The sequence below is a fragment of the Strix aluco genome, chromosome 3 (genome assembly GCF_031877795.1).
Source record: "Strix aluco isolate bStrAlu1 chromosome 3, bStrAlu1.hap1, whole genome shotgun sequence".
In the NCBI taxonomy this organism is placed as follows: Eukaryota; Metazoa; Chordata; class Aves; order Strigiformes; family Strigidae; genus Strix; species Strix aluco.
In genome coordinates, this window is record NC_133933.1 from 54956035 (window position 1) to 54976369 (window position 20335).

The following is a 20335-nucleotide window of genomic DNA, read 5'->3' on the forward strand; positions in this document are numbered from 1 at the left end:
CTTACAAAATGATTCAGGATTTTTTGACACTGAAGAGAGATTCATCAGTTGTGTACTAAAGAAACAAAAACTCCAACAAACTAAAAAAAGACCTTTCCATTCTTTCCAGTTTTGCTACTAAAAAGGTATAGCAAAATAGAAGTTCTCTCTTCCAAAAATTACTGGAAATTAATTTATGCTAGAGAGCACAAACAAATCTGGTCTTTACGGGAGCCCAAATGACATATAATAGACAACAACTTTTTTTTTCCCTTGCCTATGTATCCACTATCTAGGGTCATACAAATGCTAAGATTTTATTTTCAGTAATCTTATTAATATACTAAACACAAACATTGAATAATGAAAAGCATGTTTAAGAGTTACCACATTTCAGCAGTCTTCTGAAGCAGTTTTGAAATACCTGAGATAAGACTGTTGCTTCAAATTTTTTTCCTTTGAGCCCCATGACATCTACCTTGTAAATATCATAAAAGCACAGGCAACATATTCTCCAGTCATACGTGTACAAAGATCTTACCTAATACACCACTAGGTTCAATAGGATACTCAAGGATTGATGTAGCTGGTGCCAGCGTGTAGGGGTATTCATATGGTGTGTAAATTAAACCAGCTTCGGGTCCGGGTGGAACTATTGCAGCGGTGGGATGAGGAGTTCCGTTTGGCATGACAGCGGTTTGTATTTGTCTGATCAAAGGCATTATGGTAGGGCCAGCTGGCGTAGGAGTACGCAGGGCAGCTGGTGGGAGAACAGGCGCAGGCCCAGTAATAATCCTTGGAGCCTGGGCTGTTGCTGCAAGAGAAAAGGCAAGGGCTGCTACAGTAAGCAAAGAAATTCAGAGGAAAGTATGGAGATAGCAGTACAAAACGTGGAAAGAATGGGAAAAAAGGGGAAAAGTAGGAAAGAAGAAAAATAAAAGGAAATCATTAGTACATGCGCTGATCACACAGTGCCAAAGCACACCATTCAAATGCAAACAGCTTTCCATTTTCCAGTGTGATTAAGTATGAACATGCAAAATAAAAAAGCCATTGTAAAACAGTGAGGTAGATTTCTCAAACAGGTTACACAGCACAAAAGCTCCATTTAGACCACATTTCTTCATTTATGCTATCAAGACTGCATGAGACTGAAATGCATGCAGAAGATACAAGGAAAATACTGTCATAATCAAATACAGAGTACAAAATTTAGTGCAACTATAGAGTCCACAGATACTCAGTTATGCAGAGCTGTCGTATGAGTCTACAGCTTTTACACATCTTAAGATTGTACTTAAACATATACACAATTCCAGTTTTCAAGATCAGTGAAGTTAAAGATGACCTAGAAACACAATGCATCTCCTCTCCTGCTTTAGTGTGACTAAAATAGACTCGAAAGTGATTTCCATATCAAATTCCCCAAAATAAAATACTTCCTTTGTATTAGAAGCTCACTATGGCCTTGCTTAGGTTAAAGAAAAGAGGTGCTTGTTTTTGCTTTTGGTTTTGTTTTAAATGGTGCTAGCACATTTCATTAAGTGTTATTTGAAGCCTGTTGGCACACAAAATTAACAACTTGTTAAACATCCATCAGCTGGTAACAGTCAATTTTAAAGGGTTATAATTTATAGATTTCTATGCATTACTGTTGATCTACATTGTTTTAACTGACTTACAGGTGGTCTGAAAAGAGAAATGTAGCGGAAGCTTTTCAGATTTGAGACTAGTGGTTTTTTAATTATTTTTATTTTTTAAACAAAAGTGCTCAGACTGAATGTATAATTAAAAAAAACTCCTCAAACATTTTCATGTCCTTTCTTAAATGCAAATTAAACCAGTATGGCTTCTACATCTTCAAATTTTCAGTAAAATCAAAAGACAAACAGTGACATTGCCTTATTATCAAAAACTGAGTATTAGTGTGGAAATCTCTAGTCAAAAAATAATTTTTTTAAAAAATCCATCTTCCCACTTATACAGATACAATAGACCAGTGGGAATAGATCAGACAAAGAAATTGCTCAAATTAGTATAAAGGTTTCTATGCATCAGTTTGCATCAACTCAGGCTAATCTGAAAGCTATTTTTCTCATAAATTTGCAATAATTTAGAGACTAAAATATATTTAAAATTGATCTAGCTTTAAATATTACAGTGTTCATTAGGGCTGAAAGATTTACTACTACCATTGTAGTGGTAAAAACCCTTGCTTATGTCTCTTTTCAAATCAGAATAATTACACTGGTGTAAGCACTCTCAAATTGACCTAACTGCATTCCAACCTTTAAACATATTCAACACTGAAATGGTGACTGTGTGGAGAAACAAATTTGCAAATATCAGTAGGCCCTTAGTGAAAAGACTGATTTAACTGTGCTTACATTTGACATCTGTATCACAGCTACAGCAAAAATTTACTTTGGAACGATATCAGCAACTACTTTTTCAGGAGGAGAAATTAGATTTTCAAGTAGGGAAAATAATTTGTATCACACATAATAGGTATATGCTCTCATTAGTAGGTGTATGTAATTAATTTTCAAGTGTAAACCTGTGCATACATGCGTTTGCAAAAGCATTTTCACATAAATATAATGGAAGAAATCGTAAAAATGGCTCATTACATCACTGATCCCTGTGAACTCAGCTGTGAAATCAGTTGATGAATTGTTGGAGAAACATAACATTGGGGGGACACATGCAAGCAAGATGAAAGGAAGGAATATAATATAGAAAAATGTATTCACAGTATCCTGAACATCTGTAACATTTTCAAATTAAATCTCTAAAAATAAAATTGAAAAGGAGTCTATTGTCCTTTACACGTATTAAGAAAAAAAATGACTGTAAAATAGAAAAATCTAGCTTAAGGGTTGAATTTTTTTAACTATATATTTGTAAATATTTCAACCCAGACATACTGTTTAAAAAAACAAATGGGGGGAACACCAAACAAAAAAACCCTGGAACTGACATAAGTTATCTCCAGAAGATCTTTTGCAACAGCTACCTACTGTTTTTTGTTTTTTACTGCCTTCCATTCTCCAACACAGTTGCTACTCTACATTTGCTAAAAAATAGCTTTAGAAATCAAAACCTGCAAACATTACTACGGCATTGACCCTCGAGCTTATGACATGCTTACGTGATTTGATGTTGGCATCTCTGTAGGTGCCATTCAGAATTGCCAGCTCCATCAGCTGCATCTTTTTAAGGCTGTCTTCTCCTTCTGCCTGTGTGTGAAAAGATGGGAAGAAAGTCAGGCTTATTAATTCGCTAGTGCACAAGATCTAAGAGACCTAGAATAAAATGCCTTCAAGTTTTAACTAAACAAAATACTTGCTTACTGTTAGTCACAAAACCAATAAGCTTTGTCTTCCTTAAAATTAAGTGCAAGTTGCCTGTTGTTTATCATTAAGTGGTATTGATAAAGATCTTAAAGGAGTTTTGAAAAAGGCTCATACCATAAATTATAAAACTAGGGTTAAGTCTAAGTTGTGTTTGACAGAAATTGTTTAAGGACATTTTTTAAGTTTTAGTAAGCGTATTCATGTACTCCTAAAGGAATCTTTTAAATATAAATATAAATAAATAATCTTTTATTATTGGGCTAGAGGAAGCATAGACACCACAAATTTTAAGCAACTTCAATTTATTGTAACTTGCTCCACTGTAGTCAATACTGACTACTGGGGGTGGGGGTGGCCAAACAAAAAATAAACAACAAACTTTGACTGGCTTTCCAAACAGGACATCAACAACTGGTGTAAGGCAGAATTCATAATTCTGGGACATGTAGATGTATTCCAATTAGGATATAACTACTATTTACACAGTATACATTATACTTGGTTTTGCTTCCATGTAAATTACTTCCCTGAAGTTATCTGCTCCATCAATATCCTGCAACTTGCATAAATATTACACAGCATTCAGTAGAAAAGCTTACTTCTTCAGTTACTAACAAAAATTTCTAACTAGAACAATTTTAGTTTTAAGATCAGACACAGTTTCTGACTTGTCTTTCCAGAAATACTACCATTTGTTTAGTCTACATCCTATCAAACAGAAAAATAAGATATAGGAAACCCAAGAGAGATGGTCAGCATCTACTTTAAGTTACCACCTTGCTTCTTGTGTTGAATGCCACTGCTGAAATTCTCAGTCTGATGGAAAGGAGGGCAGCTTCAATGTCAGCTGCATTGCATTCTTCCTTCGCTAAACAGGATTTATTATATTTTTACTTATCTTGTCTATTCAAACAATGTTTTCCAGATGTTTGGAACAGCATTTTCCAAGTTAATGGGAACCTGGATAATAACATACTGTGCTATCCGCTCTGAAAATCTTAAAGTCTGATTTCAGAGAGAGTTATTCACTTGTCTTAAACTACAACTCTTACAGATGGTTGAACTAGGACTTCCAAGAGCATGAGTGGTTACAAAAAAACCGAATTAAAAGCCACAAAGAACAGCAATCACCACCAAAAATCAAAGAGTCCTATTAAATAACTTTGTGTCCATTACAGCACTGCACTGGTGAAACATCATCTCAAACTAGTTTAGCGTTAATAGGATTACCTACACACAGTGTTCCAAATGTATATGGAAATATTTTTTCGGGCTAGTTTGAAGCAAAATACTGTTCTACATACTTTACTCCCAAACTATGGAGAAGTAATTTACTAAATTACAAGACAAAAAAAGTTTTTTAATTGTATCTAAGCAAGTGTAGTACTTAGTGTGAGGTATGCTCAAGGACCACCACCCCTTGCAATGGAAACTTTAACATCTGATTTTTATCAACAACTTAAAATCAACATGGTAAGATGGGTCAAAACTAAATTACTTTCAGATGTCAGAAATGAAAGTCCTAACTGAGGACTTGCATAAACACAAAAATTAAACACAGTAACAATCTATGTTGTTGTTAAACATTCAAAGTATACTGAAAGTTAGACAATTTCTTTATATATTAAATACTGTGTGACAGACCAAGCTAACACTAATATTGAAAAAGTAAATACACATTCAATTACCATTTTAACTACAAATTAATTGTACAGTTGAGTATTGTACTATCCAGAAACCTCAGACTCCATAGTCATTAAAACAAGACACTCTGGAATACAAAACATACTGATTATAGCATGCTTAATACGACATACTCAGAACAGACTTAAAATTTACACGCAAAAGAATTTTGGGTTTTTTTAAGAAAATATTATTCCATTGCATCTTTGCTGGTAAATTACCTAGACAATCATGATGCAATAAAACCAATTCCAAATCTATCTGTCTATCCAGAGCCCACAAATTCTTGTCATTCTGGATATACCTTATCTAACTTATTTTAGCAATGAAAATTTATAATATATTGACTCCTCCTTTCCCCTCCCCCTCTATGGTTATACTTTGTTATTGGTTTTTTGCTTCGGTTCCTTTAGTTATTTATTTGAAAGCGTGTAACAAAAAAACCTCCTCACAATGTCAGCTGCGTCTCCCATATAGTTCCATTAATGTTACTAAAATTGCTCACTTCCTCCAAATAAGAGTTCGGGTGATTGATCTGACACCATTAATGAGTCGCAGTAAATGCTGAATCTTACATTCCACTTGCTAGGATAATTTTAGTAACTCTAATCCCAGATTTTGCATCACAGTGAATATTTCCCAAATGTAACTATTTATAGGACAAAAATTTTAAAATAGAAAACTTTTTTTTCCCCTCTGACATCCCCCAAAAAAGGAGTTCTAACAACTTAAAAGCAATAAAAGATGAAGTAATCATTCCTACTTTGGATCTTTAACATTTTCCTATAGGTCACTATCCTTCCTATGAGAAAACATGTTGCAGTTACCTAGGTTTTACAAAGTATGTTTACAAAAATAATAATGGACTTCAGCACACAAAGCAGACCAAGTTCTAAACTTTTATTTTTGAGATTTACTTCTCTGGAGTACTGCTCAGCAGTTGATAAACTTTTGTTCTTTTAAACAGACTTCAAAACACAGTTTAAAACTGCTCCTTAAAGACTGTATCAGTGATAATTCACAGATGTAGGATGTGGACTTGCATTACTAGACATTAACACTGTCTTTCAACTTCTGGTATTTTGTTTTTCAAAGCGTTTATTAGATAGGAAAAAACCCAACCCAAACAAAAAAAACCCCACCCCACTTAAAAAACATCTTTAATGCTGACCACAAGGGCATCATTCCGATTCCTCCCAGAAGATGGCACTGTTTATTATACAATACTATCTCCTCAAGACATGGGTGCTTAGAACTATTTGCACCACCCTACTAGTACTGCTCAAAATCCTGCTATCCCCTCACACCCTAAACTTGCAACGGTCGCCTGCCACCTCTCTTCTAGGCGTAAGTCACAGAAGTGGTCAGGACCCTTTCAGATATGCTGTCATGTCCTTCATTCTCTGGTATCAAGCTCTCTAATTTGACCATCATTCACCAAGAGCCAAACCCTCAAATTTCCAGGAGCTGGGCTAGAGCAATGGGCGCATGTTTTTGCCTGCCCTATCCTCTCTATCCGTTGCTGACAGTTGATCAAATGAGGCACACCGATGCAATCTATCTTAGCTCCAGGCATTTCTGCAGGCACTCTCTGTTAAAGCAAAGAGAGGTTGCATCAGGGGTACAAAGGCAATCTCTAAAGGGACAGTACATTACCTGTACAATAGCTACAACAAAGCTCAGTCATTTGTACCAGAAGGAAGCTACTTTGAGCAAACATCAATAAGGTCACTTAAAGCCAGATTTGCATTACTAAGTTGAAGCTCAAGTGATTGACTCAAGCCTCTCATCCTCTTAAATCTCCAGTGCTTTCCTTGTATTTCTCATGTACAATATAACATGCAGATTAAGAAAAAAACCTTAAATGGTATCTTGAAACATAATTCTTTAAATGTAAGCACTTGCAACTGCTCACTGAATACAAATACTGAAGAGATGCAAGTAGCAAATCCTAACAAAGCCAACTGTGCACGGACAACTGGCATTACAGTTTTATGAACATGCAGTCAATACTCCTCACAGCAGCTCAGCTCTACTTGGGCTAGCAATAAAAAGACCTGAAGGAGATCAAATGCCAGTGACCACTATATTTTTAAGTAACTTGTTTTCTAATCTTTATCAGAGCAGGATTAATAGTCATACGGTTCAAAACACTAGTAACAATTACAAGTGCCACCTATGTGAAGTCTCTGGGGAAACACTTCCAAAAATAAAACAATTTCAAATAAAATACACAACGCTGACCACATTGATGCTCAGTTAAAACCACAATTCTGTCTCCAACATTGGGCAATACTGTCTGTTTTTAAAAAAGAGGAATGCAGTTATGTAATAAACTGAGTATGCAGATTGTAATAATGCATATGAGTGTGCAGTTAGTAACAAACTATTAGTAAGAGCTTGTTTCATGTCATGAAATAGGGAGCTCAGATAAAGCACTCCATTTTTTTTAATGATTTCATTATCAATGTCCAAGCTATACTTCAACCTCAGATACCCCAAGACCCTCAGAGAATTCTTTTGTTTAATTAATCCTTCTGAAATTATTATTAGGCACTATAAATGCCTCAGATCCTCATATGCATACAGTGTGTCCTTAAGAGCATTACACAGTTTAACTTCTTATTTATACACAAAACACACACACTAGATAGATATGGTATCAAGGTGTAAGACAGACAGACATACAGACTCACTCCAAACAGAAATGCATTCACTGTGCTGTATCAATGAAGGACTTCAAAAGATGACAAGTCTTCAGAGGTGACAGGTAGATTGCATAGAGTCAACTCTGAGAACCCTATAACAAATTACAGTAGAGAAGAAAGATACTATCTTAAAAGAAAAGAAGGATCAAGTAGCAGTGTTTGCTACAGAGCAGAGATCCATGAGCTAGCGTCCAGTGGAGCCAGTCAGTGCCCATACTGCCCTGCCATACTGCTGCCGGACCCCAACTGTTCCACATGGAAGGTGACTGCAGCTGAGTTAATTCACAAACCAAACAATCCACTCACTTGTATGATAGCAGGGATACTTTATCCTGACAGAGCTCCTTGAGCCTCACAGTCTTACCCAGCTAAGTCTCAGAACCTACTCTGATTCTCGTTATTACCAATGCAGGCAGGGAAGGCTTTTAGCGTTTCTGTACAAACATATATACCTTCCCTGTACAATGCTCATTTTCCTTTTAAAGTAAGTTCTCTGGAAAATACAACAAATACACTTTCTTCCTACATTCATAATTATATAGATACATTTATTTAGGTGATGTTAGTGACCTTCATTGACAGTCTAGCTTCCAAACATCATGCATTTTGGATGACATTTTAACAATTCTGTCACACATCCCTGCATTTCAGCTGAATTCTCATGAACTGAACTTAGCCCAACCCTAGGAAAGGCTGCAGATGGTTTTATCTTGCACTAAAAGCAGCCAAATCTGGCTTTAGTGAAGGGAGCAGTCCTTTATAAGCTGTTCCAGGGCTATGCTTTCAGGATCAGAGAAGGAGCAGCAAGGGGGAAGAGGAAATGATGGTGAAGCAAAATGATGGATAAATTAACTGCAAATACAGAGGCCAAACATCAGTCTTGATCTTCCCCAGCCAACTGCAGCAGGCCTGTCCCACCAGGCTCATGGAAAGAATGACCAGGCAGCATCAGCAATGCAAGAGCACCAAAGAGCAGCACTTACCTTCCAAGCACCTCATCAGCTTCTCATACAGTCCTGCCTGCCCCACACCACCTCTGGTTAAACAGCAACACTCAACAGCATTTTGGCATCTTTCTGGCCACCCTCAGAGAGACCTCTTCCAGCTGCCATATTTTGTCCAAGGCCATATGCTTTGCTCCACATTTACTTCAGGTAGAGAATTTTTCCAGTAACACATTGCATTTTTAGTACACAGGTACTAGTGTTAACTAGTTTTACACACACTCCAAACAGAAGGGCAGGGAACTTCGCAGTTACAGAAGAACATTACACTAATGAACAGATACTTAAAACACTTCTCCAAATAGAAAAGTCAGTTACTTACAGTTGCCACATAGAATAAACATAACTTTTCTACCACTGCATCTCTGGAAATACACACATTAAATACAAAGACTTTCATTATTCTTGAAACTACATATCTATAATATAAGCTAACTTCAATTCATTGATTTAATACAAATTTTGGTATAACACAACAGCACTACTGAAACATTTTACTGTTACTGATCTTATCCTACTTATCCAGGAGGCACTGCCACCGCTTAGGGGTCTGTCACCCTGTCTTCCCACAGTCCTCAGCTGCTATAGAGCCGCACAGCTGCAGCTTGGAGGTTTGCACTGTGATACTAGCTGGACTCTCCCAGCTCTAGAATGCTTTTATCTCCCTGACAAAGAAAAATGTTCCACTGCAATTCACTTGTAGATCAGTAAGTATTCCTAACATACCATGCACCAGTCAAACAGCCTTTACACATGAATGTCTCCATTCATGGACAAAAACCTTCCATTCATAATTTATAAACAAAAAACCTCACAAACAATATACTACAAATTCCTAGACATACACGTACTAAACCAAAAAAACAGATCTCCGACATCAATATATTGTAAAATATATTATAAAAGATCATAGGCTAAACCACATTGGAATTCTTGAAGCTAAGTTATACACACTTAAAATCTAATCTACGTTTGGAAGGTCTTTTTTTTAATATCTAAGTCGTTAAAAGATGGAAGTACCTATGGCAATGAAATCCTAGGCAAGATGACAAGCAACCATACGTAAAACACAAAAAAAGAGCTTTTTAAAAGAATCTGAATGCGGGTACCTAAACTATTAATCAATTACCTACTGCAAGACGTCAGATTTCACTTCTGTAAAGGCTTTTACTTCTGGTAAACTACTCTACTACCCAGTGTAAGGGAAAACATCCCATCACCCCCCTTCACCTCAAAAAATTCAAAGACTTCCAGTTTCCCATGCCCAGAAAGTAAGTATTGATAGTTAGAAGTTGTTGGTAAACCCTACGTTACTTAGACTTTCTCATCCTTGATTATACACTTCTGATGGCGATGGAGCAGAAAGCCTACAACACAGCTTTGTTCGTGCTGAGGAGAATTTGCCAAAGAGGTCGTTCCTGGCATAATTTGGCAGCTATTCTTATATGAGAGTAAACTTTTCCAAATACTTTTGAGACAAAGTAAAATAAATCACTACTTTATGATCAGCTGTATTTCTTAGAGCCCTGTATGTCATCAACAATACTGTAGCATTGAATAGGTGGCAAGCTATAGCTCAGTTATTTCTCTATTTCCTTTTCAACGCTGATGCACACTGTTACGTCTATGAGGACAGGCAAAGATAAATTAGCATCATTATTTCTTCTGGGCAACACAGTCTGCTTATCTTCTTCAAAGCAAGCTCTCAGTTCAAATGATATGCAAAGAAGACTGTGCTGTTTCACTTGACAAATTCATTGGTCATAATGTTAAAGATACACTAGGGGGAAAAGGCAGTATATCTTTTTACACTTCCCCATCACCTTATCTGACATATCCATGTTTAATCATGATACTTGGCTTACCAGTAATATTTTCGAGAGTCCTTATGCCCTCCCTCCCCCACTTTCCATTTCTGCAAGAAGAAAATACAGATAAGGTACAGAAAATCAGCATGAACTGCATTTTATAAGCCAGACTGAAATACAGCATCAGTGGAACTTACAGACTTTCTTCACCATATACCCTCTGGGTACTAGCTGTTAATATACTGGGGGGAGCAGAGGGAATCACCAGTAGCATTCTGCTTGACCTTAATGGATTTTTACGTCTGTCCCAACATTTCTTTAGGACAGATGTGACAGGCTTGTATTTAAATCACAGGGTTTTGGGCTTTCAAGGAAATAAGGTCCCTTAGGTCAATTTTACTAGACACTCAACAACACTTAATTTCAGAATTTTCTTTTTGTTTAGCCTTTTTTCTTTTTTTTATTATCATCATTCATCTTTCCCTCGCACCTCAACCTTTTAATGGTGTTAATAAAAATCAGTGACAAGAACCTCTATACACCACACAGAACAGCTTCAGCAATTTATAAAGCTCCAGAACAGCAATGCATCTTTCATGACATATATATAGACCGAACCCCCAAAAATCCTAAAAGAAAAACACGTTTATACAGTACCTTCTAAAATGTTTTCAGAAAGGCGCAATTATACTGAAATACATTAAGATTCATTAGCATAGACATTTGCTAACATTTGTATCAAGATTCAAATGAAATAGCTATCAATAATGCAATCTAAAGCATTAGAGCTATTTTTAGCAATGTGCAATCCAGTTAAAAAAAACTCTCAGAGCTAAATACTTTATTTTTGGTATTTCTAAATTTGGAATGCTAGATATTCAAAATTCCTCCTCACTGGTTAGTTTAATTCTGAAAGCAAGAGCTAAACCGTAAGCATGCTGAATGAGATACTACCAGGCAAGCCTCTGGTACGAATTTCCCGCATATGGCTCTACCAGCAACATCCTGGGTACCATGAACATCCTAGGAATCTGAACAGAACAGAAATCAAACACAACCTACATTATGCAGGTCTTTATTCCAGCTGTAGCCGTTTGAGCAGTGCCAAAACACTATGTGACTGCGTTGACACACTCCACTTATATAGTGACAAATGCTTCAACCCACCCTGAGTTTTAAGTGAATTATAAAAGCAATTTAACCAACTTATGCTACACAACTACCTACGATCAAGGTGGTTGTTCTAATAGGTACAGATTAGAGGCAGTTGTTAGAAATACAACAACGGAACGATTAATTAAAATATTTGTAGATAAGTCTGGCCTGACATGTAACATTTATTTTTGCCTCTGTCATCCCCAGAGGTTTCTATTCAAAGTTTGAGTTTATACACTCTGAATGGCTGTAAATTTCCCTTAAGTGCAAAGACACTGAACTCAGACAGCACGGGGGACAGGACGGGACAACCCCATTAAGGGGTTTCAAAACTAGTATTTTGTTCCAAACTCTAGAGACTCCAGTGCCAGCTGATTTTGTTTCCAGCTATGCTAATGTTTTAGTACATAAACAAAGCCTTTTATTCTCAAAATGGTACTGAAATATGACCCCATGTTTTCATATGGAAAACATGTCCATTATGTTTTTAATCTGTTCCCACACAGAAAAGAAATAAAAAAAAGTAAGAAAAATGACATTTCATATCAAATTTAGTAAGCTAGAAAGAACATGAGAAGTCTCTTTTAGAGCAACAAAAGAAAACTAACTGCTGGTCACGAGGAGTACAAAGACTGTTGCTGTGAGTTAGTACACATCTTTCAAGTGTACCTTCTCTTACGGGTTTCATTAAACACAGGATTCAGGGCTGCAGACTACCACATGGGAATTCAAGCTGCAGTAGTAACTTTTAAGATATTTTTATCTTCAGCTTGAGATGTCCTGAAAAGGTAATACAGACTAATTAAAATAAATTCATGTATTACAATACAGAGTAAAAACATGAATGTTTAGGATTATCCAATTATAAAACGTTAGTATTCAGGGAGCAGTGGTCTTCCAATAGCTTCTTGAACTGTCACACTTAGTTGAGCAGTACTGCTCAACAATCTTCAACAAGAATTGTAACAGCTAAATGTGATTAAAAGAATTGTTTCTGCATTTCACCTACATTCCCTTTTGTGAAACGTTTGCATAAATTGTTTTATTTTTGAAGTAATAGAAAATGGACAGTTTTGTTGACACTGTCTTTTCTATACACACACAACCTCTAAGGAGGAGTCTAATGACTGTTTAATTCAGAACTCTGTATAAAGCTACCATATACAGAAATAATGTTGGGTTTTTTTTAAATGTAAGATGCTCAAACATTTAAAATTGACCCAAGTTTTAAATTTCTAGTCCAACTGAGGAAACTCAACACTGAAAGTGTAAAAGGACCTATGCACTCAGTATGTATCTTTCAGTAATTCTCAACAGCTGCAAAAAAGAGAATGAGTACTGAAAGATCACAATTACTTCCAGCTGCTTACAAGTATACAAGCAACCCATAGCTCTGTTGAATATAACACCACATATATGTCTTATGTGCATTTTACTGGTGCTCTAAACATACGTCTCTCCTGTTCTTGAACTCTCAGAGCTGATGAAGTCCAGAAAGAGGGGGAGGTAGTATTCCAACAGGCCAGTCTCCTCTCTTGTGTGGCTGGCTAAAACCTGCTTTCACACAGCTTAAAAATACAGAGAAGTGAAAAAACGAATTGTGTGCACTCTCTTTAGGGGACAAATATGTCAATCATATGACCTTCCATTTGAAGGCTCAAGCTGCTCAAGGCAGTGTGTTGCTAGGGAGAAGGCTTTCTTTGCTATTTATTGAGCTTTCTTTTCAGCTTTTAGAGGCCAGCCAATGCTTATTTTCCAGAGACAGGAGCGAGAACTCAGGGCTGCCTGGCGGAGGCTGGCACAAAGGGCCTTTGAGGAGTGCCTCTTCCCCAGGAGCTGCACCGCTGGGCCCACCTGACCAACTAAACACATTCCCTTATCCACAAATAGAGCTGCAACCTGTGGCTATCTTGCAGGCAAGTAACGCTTCCTGCCCCAAGAATGAAAGGCAAGCCAGTCTTGCTGTTGAAGGCTCCTATTAGGAGCATGTGCTGCCGAGGAGAAGCCCTGTGTGTGTACTCTGAGTTGTCTATCAGGTAAGAGCATCAGCTGATAAAGCACTCACTTGATGATAAACTGACAAAAGGCAGCTTGGACTCCAGCTAGCCCTGAGCATTTATTCATGCTGTCACACAGGAGCCAAGGGAAGGCATGAAAGTTTCTTCTATCAGTTTGCATCATTATTTTATTTCTATGTATCACGAATTTAGCATTAAAAATAATTTTAAAAGCCTTAAAAGGCAAAGTCTCATACATTTAGCCAAAATACTTTTGACATTTATAAGTATTACAGAAAAATATACATGCAACAGATTTTCATTTTGTAATCAATTCCTTTAATAATAGCAATTTTTGTAACTAAAGATTAGCGGATTCTTAGTAAATCATTAAGAATCATGCAACATACTTCAGTTTCTTGTAACTGCTCCAGAATATCGGAAGTGATAATAATTTGACTTTTTTTTTTTTTTAATGCAGTCACAGTTTTCCAGTGTAATCATCCAGATTAATTCAAACACACACAAGTCTAATTTTAATTATTCCTTATAGTTCATGGAAAAAAAAAATAAAATGGAACTTGAAGCTGGAGTAAGACCCATTGCTTGTGTTAAAGGAAATTAAACCAGCTTCTTGCTTCAAGATATTCACCGCTTTGGCTTTGGGAATTTATCACATACATAAAGGTCAGTATTTAACATCCAGATTTTGACAGATAAGAACCACTTATTTTTCATGAAGTAGTAACACAAAAGAAGTTTCTTATGATATTCAACTTTGTATATAAAATTTTATTCTGCTGCATATTTTAAGAGCAGATTATAAATCCTTACTATTAAAATTAAGAGACAGCAACAGTAATTTAGTTTTGAAATTACTACTAGTATTTTAAAAAACCCCCCTTGCATTCTGAAAAATGATTACTCAATTGCCATTAAAAAAAAAAAAAAAATCTCAATTTCAGCAATTTTTATATATATGTATACACTACAGTTAGAGAGACTTTCCTAAAAATGTTGTTGTTTAATCAAAACAACAGTTTCCATAAAAAGTGTTTTCTGGAGTCTAGGGTAAAACCTACACATTTTTGATTTTTTTTTTCCTCCACCTAAGACTATTCAGATACCTTGCATAAATAACAGAATCTACCATTTTTCATGTAGGCCATGTTTCAGAACTGTATCTCCCACAAGCAATTATAGGTAATAACAGTTCACATACAGAAAAGAGACTGTAGTATAACAAACACGATGTAGTCTTCTATCCAGAAGGGGCCGGGATCATAAGATACCTGAATATCGAGAGACTAGCCAAAATAAAGGACTGGTTAACCTATTGGAAAATCCCCAAGAAATTATTGACCAGAATTTTTTCACCTCTTCTTTCCTAAAATGCTATGTTACCAGAAACAACTAATTAGCATTTGTTTTCTATATAATAATTAAATGAACCTAGATGATAAAACAATTAAGTTCTTTAAGTCTAATTTTCTGTCCTAGAATGAGAGAAGTATGTATCAGGCCTATCTTAAATAATTAATTTCACCATCCTTCCCTGCTGCTCTACACACTATTTTAAAAATCTGCCGCCTCAGCAGAAACACAGGCACTGTACTTAAGTAACCATTTAGCAGGACTCACTGTATAAATTTGATCAAATTTCACTGCAAGTTAAAGGCTATACTGGGACAGAAATAATCAAGACTTCTGTGGTTCTATTTGCTGCTGATCTTTGCATATTTTATAGTGTTGTATCTGAACAGCTTGCTGCAGACTCTGGATCAGATATTACACCGAAACTTCATTTAACAGTTTTCCTATTTCATTTACAAAGCAGCTGAGTACCTGAACTGTGGCTGAAGTGAACTGCAGTCACCGAGCCACCCCGGATCAATACTGCTATATCATGCCCAGGAAACCGTTCTCGATAGGATAATCCTACAGTATTTTTACATAGGATCTCCTTTGTAGCCTTCCAACTAACCTTAAATGCCAAATGTATATTTTACCAACTTTGTGGAGAACAAACAAGTAATGTCAATATCAAAAAAAGAAATCTACCCTAATAACACCGAACTCTTCAAGTGGTAACTTATTTTCTTCCTACACATTTGCTACCAGTGCCTTGCCCATCACTCTCACTCCATATTGTATTGTCAACTGCGTATTGATATGCAGTTTCCACCCATTTTCAGAATGATCCTTGAGTCCTTGTTATACAGTAAAATTCTCCCATTTTCCCATTTCTAGATTTCATCCTCGATTGTTTTCCACATCTTTTTGTATAAATCTGTTTAACTATTGTTCAGACACTCCGGTTCCCTAAACACTTATTGTTCTAATCCAATCATAAGGAGAAACCAACTCCTCACATTCAGATATTTGAAATATGTACAGTCAAACTGCCTTTCAGAGACTGCAGAATTATGATTTCATATTCCAGTAGACAAGGTGCACACCCATAAGCAAAAGCAGCTTAAAATACATTTTCTACAACAGGATAAATCAACTTAGTCCCTCTTAATCTCCTGAACTCGAAAATCTCATGAATATTTCAAAATAATACCTAAATTCACATATTCTCTAACTTTATGGATTATATACTTATACATAGTATATTGCATTAAAAACCTCCTTTAATGTGTGTAAAATTCTATATAGAAATAAAAAACCCCACCCCAAACCCAAAACCCCCAGAAAAGTACAATTAAAGCTTTCAGTTACAAGATATGGCTGAAAACTTAAGAAGCAAACCTAAAAAGGAATGCAAATTTTTGGACACTATCTGAGAGCAACTGAAGAATATTCATTTACTCATCATCAATGGGAAGAGACAAATTAAGTCCTTTTCTTTAAGTCAAGGGAAATACAGACAACAAAGTTCTGAAAGGCCTGAAAAGCTATGGCAATTCTGAAGTCATTCAAATAAATGGAAAAATGAATGGAATTTTGTTTCCGGAATGCGTAAAAATAAGCTGCTATGTATCTGCACATGACTGAGTTCAGAAAGCTGAGACCTTAAAAAACAGAAGGGAATGGGAATCAATCAGATGGAAAACTTACGGAGAATAATTTCAGAGGAAACATGTTCAGACAAGCTTACCTAGAAAATACAACAGCTGATGCTAGAATGTAAAAAATTAAAATGCTATCTTAAGACTTTTTCCCAGGCTACAAATTAGTTCTGGACGATTAGGCTGAAGTTTTACACTGCTGTCAAAGGAGTCAGAAATTATTTTTGAAGATGTAAAAAGCCTCTCAGCTGGCACTCCTGTAGTACTTTAAGTCAATTTAACCTGTGGTGGTCACAATCCTAACTATTTCCTCACTGTTGCTCTCCTGTATCTATCACTGTATCCAGGACCGAGCCATGTCAACCTGCTAATCTGGCAAAACAATTTTTAAAAAAAAATCTGGATAGTTTTCTGCCAGATTTCAAAATTGAAAGAGCTCACTGCAGGCTCAATTGTGTGCCACCATAAGCGAGGAGAGATTGAGGGGAGTTGAGACCTCCTCTGTGCAGAGCTGTCAATCGACTCAGCTGCATGTGGAATTTGAGTCTTACTCTTGCTAATTCTGAAGCTCAGCAGTCTAATTTCCAAACTGGAAGCACAGATTTTTCTTTTGTAACTGGAATCCACTACCCGACAACCAATTGAATTGGTTTCCTATTAAAATATTTAATTTCATTTTTCTTTCTCCTACAATATTATTTTTTTATTTTATTCAGTTTCTGCCCATTTCTCTTTGCTTAAAATCACTCTCCTTTCTGATTTTCTTCTCTCCTGATGCTGACCTTCAGTGGAGGAATACCATAATAGCTTCCTTGACCACTAATCATGCTCCTCTAGCGGTTACCTTAAACTATGTGAAGTACGCTTTCTCCATTTGCAGATTTGCTTATCAGAAGCAAAGGCTCCAGTCTCAACCATTTACCTACTACTATAAATATCTATATACATTCATGTTCTGAAGAGACCTTTGAGATTCTTTTGTATTTGCATCATGCTAAACGGGTAATTTTTACACTTTAGACCACCAACTTTAAATCCATACCAGTTAAATAGTATATCCAATACTTACAAAGCTTCATGTTAGCCAATTGAAAATAATGCCTAATTTGATAGTGTGAGGAACCTACAAAAATCAATTTTTCCCTACTAATATTCTTCCTTTTTCTGTATTCTTCTATGTAACTATGCTAAGTGAGAATTGTTGATTTTCTTTAGCAAAGAATTGTATGATTTAGGATGATGCATTTTATTTTCAAGCCTCTGCGTGCAATGTTAATTTTAGCATAACAGTATATAAACGCTATTCTGATCTGGAGTTCAGATACCAGCAATACGCATGCATAGCTTCTGCTCCCAAAAGCTTACAAGTTAGGGGCTAAGTGAAAAGAACTGCAGAAAGAAACAAACCGTTGGAATCTAAAGATCAGAGGCCAATGCAACAATGCCCCAGCAGAAGCAAAATTAAATGGAGAATGGATAAAAACACTTTAAGAGAGTTTATCAGAAAAGGGGGAGTGCCTTCAAAAGAAACAGCTGCTATCCCTACTGGTCTAGCAGAATGCACATTTCTTTGATTCTCTGGATTCCTGGACCAGCAGGAGCCAAGAACCCTAGAAATATAACAAATTAAACACAGAGAACAAGTACTTTGCATAGCTTCCCACTTCTTCCCTACTACTGTATTCCTACCTTTTCCGTGTCCATGTCCCTGACGCTTCCTGTGTGCTCTGGTGCTTGTGAGACATTCAGCAAAGCGATTTACCCCTCAAAAATCATCAGAAAATGTTGTGGATTACTTTTCTACCATTTAGCAATTAAAATCAGCTCATGGAAAGGCCTGACAACTGCTATTTTATTACATCTATCTACAAAATAAGTAGTCTGCAGTTGGATTCAGCAGTGAAGCAGAAAGGGGACTTTTGCTTCTAACTGTTAAACAGGCTCATCACATCAGATCTCAGCAGGTCCAACTTAGTTTTACCTAAGACAACATAACAGGTCCCAATCAAGCCCCTCCAATCTACAGCACCAAAACTCTGAAATGCAGAAAAAAATCCCAGAGTATGAAATTTGAAGACTGTAATACCAATAAGCCTTTTTTTTTTTTTTTTAATTTTTTTTTTTTTACTGCATGGTTTCTGTAAATAGCCTCGATTTGCAGGGCTGCTGTAAACTATTCTACTATGGATCCAAGTGATGCACTCAGTTCAATCCAGTATTCCAAACAGTTCTCTGTAGCACTTTTCTATACTTCTTTTTAAAAATGCTGTTAATGTCCTCTTATCATTTAGCATCCTTCTTATAATACAGAGTGTAGAAGTATTCATAGTTTCAGTTTTGCAAGTCGCTTCACAAACACTCAGAGAATACCTCTACATTTTGCTGTCGCATTCTACTAACTCATCTAAGAAAGTATGGGGGTGGGGATCAAGTCTGATGAAATCAATTCGCTGGCAATTTTAAGCACACACACTCTGGAGCACTAATAATTAATATGAGGAACCAATACTTCTCGAAGTAACATTAAATGAACAGCTAAAATTCTGAGTATTAGTAATAGTAAATGCTGCTCTTGTCTTCGTCTAATTTCTTTGGAGATAGTTCTAAAGTTTCACAGAAACAGTACCCCGAGGCTACCAAACAGAGTTTCAGCTGCATCATTAGTAACAGTTCAGGAATTTGTTAGAACTTAGCAGCTGTTCAACTACTGAATCACCAGCACAAATTTACTCTTTTCCTTTGCAGATTTACAGGATTCCTGCTAGTAATGTAAGATTATATCAAGAAGTTCTAAGCATATTTTTACTGCTTTAAACAAAAGTCTAAATTACTGCCATTACAGCAGTACTGCTCTCTCTTTAATTAGTTCCCCCACCATATCCTAATAGTTATGATGAGTAAAGATTTGAGATACATACTAACAGGGATCACAAGAAAACATGTAAGCCTTGAGCTATATACCCAATATAAATTATTTTGGGGAAAAATATTGCATACTATTTCAAGTATGACATGTCCTTGAACATATATTTTTAAATCTAGTATCAAAGTACTCAAGCACGTATAAGCTTCCCTATTTCTTTCTGCAAGTTATATAAAATTTAAGTGGCTAGGAGAATATTAATACATGCTTCCAAACAAGCAGTGCAAAACACTGGTCATCAGTGCTTACTACTACAGCTGACTTCTTGAGCACAACTGAAGGTTAAACAAGCATAAGTGATGTTCATCACTTGAGGCATTTGTGAAAGCACCAAGTCCATCTTCTCACATTTCAATAGCATTGGTGCTGACAAAGAAGTCAGCAGGTCAAAGCCCAACTCCCTTCAGAGAGAAGGCAGGCCTGAGCTCGGAAAACATTTACATGTGACCCGAAAAAAACAGTTCGAAGGGCCACAGCACCTTATTTGTTTTCGAAAGAAACCTTCAGTGCCCTCCTCCCCTTTCAGAAGCAGATTTGACAAGTGTTGTAATAAATGTTACATGCACAGAGGAAAGTTGAAATCAATAGCAGGTTAATGTTTATTGAAACAATACAGAGAACCATTTTTAATAGCATTACTTGAAAATAGATCTAATCTAGCAAAGGAAATTCAATTTATGTTTAGAGAATCAGATTTTGGTTTTTTTT

General features: G+C 36.2%; 1 protein-coding gene across 12 annotated transcripts in view; it reads right to left on the minus strand.

Annotated features, from left to right (window-relative positions):
• Positions 1-20335, minus strand: part of QKI (QKI, KH domain containing RNA binding) — a 169478-nt gene that overhangs the window by 13329 nt on the left and 135814 nt on the right. For 7 of the 12 annotated variants that reach the window (XR_012622508.1, XR_012622509.1, XM_074818624.1 and 4 more), the window contains 2 exons: positions 3131-3218; positions 521-817 (listed from right to left, as the gene is read on the minus strand). Coding sequence is in view for 10 of the 12 variants with exons in the window: in XM_074818624.1 (XP_074674725.1) it covers positions 521-817; positions 3131-3218 (385 nt within the window). In the remaining 2 variants the exon portion in view is untranslated. Of the gene's footprint in view, positions 1-509; positions 818-3130; positions 3219-20335 lie in introns of all 12 variants that reach the window. The other 5 variants (XM_074818617.1, XM_074818620.1, XM_074818616.1 and 2 more) reach the window with 3 other exon arrangements.